The sequence below is a fragment of the Colobus angolensis genome, unplaced genomic scaffold (assembly GCF_000951035.1).
Source record: "Colobus angolensis palliatus isolate OR3802 unplaced genomic scaffold, Cang.pa_1.0 Scaffold194, whole genome shotgun sequence".
Lineage (NCBI taxonomy): Eukaryota > Metazoa > Chordata > Mammalia > Primates > Cercopithecidae > Colobus > Colobus angolensis.
In genome coordinates this window covers 5355796-5362058 of record NW_012115088.1, presented here as the reverse complement: position 1 = coordinate 5362058, position 6263 = coordinate 5355796, and the positions used below count along the sequence as shown (strand labels likewise).

General features: G+C 36.1%; 1 protein-coding gene across 4 annotated transcripts in view; it reads right to left on the bottom strand.

The window, feature by feature from the left end:
- The window catches only part of XKR9 (XK, Kell blood group complex subunit-related family, member 9), a 69041-nt gene that overhangs the window by 27464 nt on the left and 35314 nt on the right, over positions 1-6263 (bottom strand). For all 4 annotated transcript variants that reach the window (XM_011940931.1, XM_011940933.1, XM_011940932.1 and 1 more), the window contains one exon: positions 5776-5996. In XM_011940931.1, coding sequence (XP_011796321.1) covers positions 5776-5996 — 221 coding nt within the window. The remainder of the gene's footprint in view (positions 1-5775; positions 5997-6263) is intronic.

The window sequence follows — 6263 nt, the reverse complement described above, 5'->3', positions numbered from 1 at the left end:
CAGCACACCAACATGGCACAAGTATACATATGTAACAAACCTGCATGTTATGCACATGTACCCTAGAACTTAAAATATAATAAAAAAAAAAAAAAAAGAAAAATCCATTTTCTGAACAGACATTCAAGCACACTGCAGAATTTGCATAAGTAATAGGCAGTCAAATGTTAATCACCAAGACACCAAGACAATGGGAAAAATGTCTGCAGGGCATTCCAAAGACCTTTACTGCAGTCCCTTCTATCACAGACCTGGAGGCCTAAGATGAAAAAATGGTTTTGTGGGCTGTACCCAGGACCCCCCTGCTCTGTGCAGCCTCAGGACATGGTTTCCTGCATCCTGCAAACAACTGCATCCCAGTTGTTTCAGCTCTAGCTATGGCTAAAAGGGGCCAATGTAAAGCTTCAGCCATTGCTTCAGAGGGTGCAAGTCCCAGGCCTTGGCACCTTACGAGTGGTACTGGGCCTGCAGAGGCACAGAAGTCAAGAAGTGAGATTTGGGAACCTCCACCTAGATTTTAGAGGATGTATGGAAATGCCTTGGTTTCCAGGCAGAAGTTTGCTGCAGGGGCGGATCCCTAACTGAGAACCACTGCTAGGGCAGTACAGAAGGGAAATGTGGGGTTGGAGCCCACACACAGGGTCCCCACTGAGGCACTGCCTAATGGAGCTGTGAGAAGAGGGCCACCATCCTCCAGACCTCAGAATGGTATCTCCACCAACAGCTTGCACAGGGCACCTGGAAAAGCCACAGACGCTCAATGCCAGCCCAGGAAAGCAGCCTGGAATGGGGACGTACCCTGCAAAGCCACAGGGGCAGAGCTGCCAAAGGCCATAGGAGTCCACCTCTTGCATCAGCGTGACCTGAATGTGAGACATGAAGTCAAAGGGGATCATTTCAGAGCTTAAAGATTTGACTGCTCCACTGGATTTCAGACTTGCATGGGGACTGTTGGACCTTTGTTTTGGCCAAATTCTCCCATTTGGAATGGGTGTATTTACTCAATGCCTGTACCCACGTTGTATCTAGGAAGTAACTAACTTGCTGTTGATTTCACAGGATCATAGGTGGAAGGGACTTGCCTTGTCTCAGACGAGACTTCAGACTTGGACTTTTAGGTTAAAGCTGGGATGAGCTAACATTTTGAAGGACTGCTGGAAAGGGCAGGATTGTGTTTTGAAGTATGAGGACATGAGATTCGGGAGATGCCAGGAGAGGAATGATACGGTTTGGCTTTGTGTCCCCATCCAAATCTCATCTTGAATTGTAATCCTGTAAGCTCCACATGTCATGGAAGTGACACAGTAGAGGTAACTGAATCACAGGGGCAGTTTCCCCCATGCTATTCTCATGATAGTAAGTTCTCACAAGATCTGATGGTTTTACAAGGGGATTCCCCCTTCATTTGGCTCTCATTCTTCCTGTCACCATGTGAAAAAGGATGTGTTTGCTTCCCTTCTGCCATGTTTGTAAGTTTCCTGAGGCCCCCCCACCACAGCACTGCAGAACTGTGAGTCAATTAAACCTCTTTCCTTTATAAATTACCCAGTCTCAGGCAGTTCTTGATAGCAACATGAGAATGAACTAATACACATTATTATAACTACATAAGTGAGTGTTTTTATTGCTTACTTTTCAAAACAAAGAAAAAAAAAACACACTATATTTCCTTTCTCTTAAAATGTTTCATTATTCCTGGAGTTGACAATTGCCTTGTTTCCCTACTTGGTTAGTTTCCATAACCCTATAATTATTTCTTAGCAAAATCTTCAAATTAATTAATAAAACTCCTCTATATACATCTATGCATTATTTTTCTGGTTTTTTAGAACACTATCTTCCCGCTCTAAGCCAGTTGCTCTTAAGTCTTGTTTCCAATCTTCCCGCAACTTCCCTTCACCTCTCTCTTCTACATTGCCTTCCTGTTTCCTTGTTCTCCTATCATCTTTCTTGGTTTACCCTCATGTTTTGATTCAACTTTGCCAGGCCTTCCAGAAAAAAATTTCTCAGAAGCAAAATTTTTTGAGACCTTGTATATCTCAAAACATCCTAATTCTAACCTCATACTTGATATACAGTTTTGCTAGAAATAGAATTCAAAATTTAAAAAAAAAATGTTTTCCATTGAAACTTTAAACTCACTGTTCTATTATGTTTTAATTTCACTGTTATGGTTAAAAATTTCATGCCATTCAGTTTTTCTATCTTTAGTACATTACTTTTTTTTCCTCTCAAATCTTCTAGAATCATCTTTCTTTGCTTCTCTGAAATGATATAATGATGTGCTTGATGTGAGCTATTTTTATTCACTCTTTCAATCTAATAACTCATATCCTTTAATGATATGCCCTGTTTTTATTCTTTGGTGATTTCTCTAGAAATCATACAATAACATATATGCTAAATATTAAGCATATCAAAGTTTAAGGCTAATCAATATTGTTACCTCAAAGATGAATATATCAATAAGATGGTGAAGCTAAAATGTTAGGGACTCTTACTTGCCCAGTCTCCTTCCAACCCTAGCAAAGACTCATGTGTTCACCTTGTCACATATTTTTATAAAATTTGCAAAAATAAGACATTTTAATTGCAGTTGATTAAATTCCCTGTCTCTTTCTACTCTTGCTTACTTTCTCTCACATATTCCCCTAGTATGTTCAAGTGGCTGTGGGCATTTTGGGGATGTGGCTAAGGGAAACTAAGTTGAGACTACATTTAGTTTAAGCATAGGGGAAAAGTTTACATGATTTGCTTCAATATGTAAGATTAGTGAGTGGCGGAGCTAGGATTCCAAGGCAGTGTACCTGATCTTATCATTTATTCACTAAATTGTCTTTCAGATGTCAACAGGTCTTTCATTCCTAATGTGAGGGCACGATAGTCTATTCTCATCTAGTTGACACTATTATTTGACATTTTTGCCAATTTCCCACTTTCCTACCTGCTTCTAACATTTTTTTCTATCATATTGCTGCCCTAACCTGTATCTTACACTCTGTTCAAACTAAATTTGTGCCATTGTCAAACTATGCCTTTGTTATGCCTTTTGCTCAGTCTAAAATAACTTTGTCCAATGACATTATTCTTAATTCTGTACTTATTAATTCAGAGATTTTTATTAATTTATTTGGCATTAAGTACTGACATCAGTGAAGAAAATACAGGACTCCCATGTTCACTAAATAAGACATCAACAGGGAAAGGACTGTCTATTCAATAAATGATACTGGGATAACAGGCTAGCCATATTTAGAACATTGAAACTGGACCGCTTGCTTTTACCATATACAAAATCAACTCAAGATGGATTAGAAACTTAAACATAAAATGTAAAATTATAAAAACTCTAGAAGAAAATCTAGGAAATACCATTCTGGACATAGGCCTTGGCAAAGATCTCATGACAAAGACTACAAAATGATTGTAGGTTGCATGTGGTGGCTCACGCCATAATCACAGCACTTTTTTGAGGAATTTTGTGTCTATGTTCATCAAGGATACTGGCCTGGAGTTTCTTTTTTTCTTGTGTCACTGCCAGGTTTTGGCATCAAAATGATGCTGACCTCAGAGAATAAATTAGGGAAGATTCCCGCCTCAATTTTTTGGAATAGTTTCAGTAGAATTGATACCAGCTCTTTTTTATACATCTGATAGCATTCAGCTATGAATCCATTTGGTCTAAGGTTTTTTCTGGTTGGCAGGTTTTTTGTTACTGATTTAATTTCAGAATTCATATAACATAATTTTGTACATAGTTACTATAGAAAATTTGGAAATTCAGAAAAGTACTTTTTAAATGAAAACAATCATTCATAATTCCTCCACCCAGAATCAGACACACTTAACATTTTGCATATTTTCTTCCAGATATTTTTCTATATAATAATCTCTTTGTAACCTTAAAAATGTGCTAGCAGAAAATTTTATAAACTGTTTTTTGCCTACATTCTATGTTATAATCGCTTTCTTGTGTCATTAAAAGTTCTTTGTAAACACTCTAGTGGCTACATAATCTTCCATATTAACAGCCTACAATAATTTATTTACCAATTCCTCTATTGTTAGACAATTGAATTATATCTCATTTTATGCTATTTTTGAATAACTTACCTCAATTTCCTACTTCAATAAGAAACTATATAGATGAAAACTGAACATAAAGATAGCTATCACTGGATCTCATAGGTAGTCCAGATGCTATGTGTCCTTGGGAATCATCATGAGATCTCCCATAAAAAGGCTGTAAGATCTAAATTTTGAACTTCTAACTTCAGAACCATATAATACAGAACTGTTAAGCGTTCTGCATCACATAGAACCCAACCCATGAATTATTTGCATCAAAAAAAAAAGATCTCATACACAATAGAGATCTCATACACACAATCATTTTGTGTCTTCCTAACAATCAAAGTAAAGGTAAAAATATTAGAAGGGACTATGTTCTAGAGGTTTACAAGAAAATGGGAACAGAGACACTGTTTAACTGATATCATATGTGAGTCTAGGACAGCAAGAACTCCAGGGAAGATAAAAATCTTACTCCCTGAAATGAATCTGAGAATACATGGAACTCTAGTCATTAATGCAATTTGGGACTATTATTTAGCAAATAAATCGTTTTTTAACATCTCAAGTTAATTACCTATAAAAGGACTTTTCTTTTTTTTTTTTTTTGTCTATTCAACAACTGTTTATTGAGCCCTCAGTATAAACAACACATTGTTTTAGGCACTGGGAGGTATACAAAGATGTAGAAAATCCATTCCAGCTTTCAGGGAGAGGATCTGGTAGGGAATATAAGATACACAGAGAAAAAGTAAAATAGAAGGAAAGATGTAACATGTGTCACTAAAGAGATATAAAGTTCAATAGTCATTCCACTGCAATGATTGAAGAATAATTGAGTCTTTGATTATCTGTAGGGAGCAGAGATGGGGAGAGAGATGAATGTCAAGGGAGAGAGAATTCCATGAGTAAAAGCTCAATGATAAGAAAGTATAGGGATTTCTCAGTGCAGTGATGAGCAAATATTTGGGAAATGCTGATTGGAACAGATTATGTAAGGACTTTTCAAAAAGGAAGATGGAAATAAGCTTTTCTTTAAAAAATGAACATTTTTACCTTAACGAGCAAATCTACTGTAAAACAGCAAACACATTGGCCAACTTGCAAAACATTCATTAGTTTTTTAGCATTTACACTTTTACCCAGTAATTCCACTTCTGGGAATTTACCCAATGGATATACTTTTTACATGCAAGTGATTTATGCATAAGATTACTCATTGCAGCATTTTTTCAATGGTTAAATATAAGAAACAACCTAAATTAACATAAATAGGGAGCTTGTTTAATAAATTATGGTACATTCATAATTTGAAATACTATGCAGAAAATAAAAATGAATGTGGGAAATTTTTCTGTACTAATATGAAGGGATCTCCAAGATATACTACGAGGCACAAAAAACGAAGACAGTTTTAATTTTATGTTACCATTTATGTTAAGGAAAAAAGAAAAAAAGGACATATGCTTTAAAAACTTTTCTGAAGGAATCATCAAATAACTAACAATAGTAGTTTTCTTTCTGGGCAGATGGATACAGTATATATCCATATACTTCTTGATATTTCAACCATATTACCATACTTCCTTTTCAAAAGAATAAATGATTTTTAAAGTGTTAAAAATTTCTAAAGTCAAAGATTTATACAGTTGACATAAGGTCTCAGTGGCATCCATCTAACACAAGGTGTTAAGAAAAACTTACACTGACTGAAATTCGCTTGTCCATGCCCCAGAAGAATGTAGAGTTGAAGAATAAATTGTGGGCAGCCTTCCAGGTAGGTCTCAAATAGTCTGAGCATGCTCAAATCAGTCACTCTATCTATAACTTCTTTATGTAGATCGATTTGTTCTTCCATGAAGTTACTAGTATTGCTGTCATACGTAAAAGCTGCATGGTAACCCCTTTTCAAGGCAAACCAATACCTATAAAGTAAACATAAACATTTCTCTTTAGTCTTATATTCTTTATAACATGTCTGTTAATACACATAATAATTTGGGAAAAGGAATATGTGGGTTTTTTTTATTATTATACTTTATGTTCTAGGGTACATGTGTACATACATGTGCACAACGTGCAGGTTTGTTACATATGTATACATGTGCCATGTTGGTGTGCTGCACCCATTAACTCATCATTTACATTAGGTATATCTCCTATTGCTATTCCTCCCCCCTCCCCCCACCCCA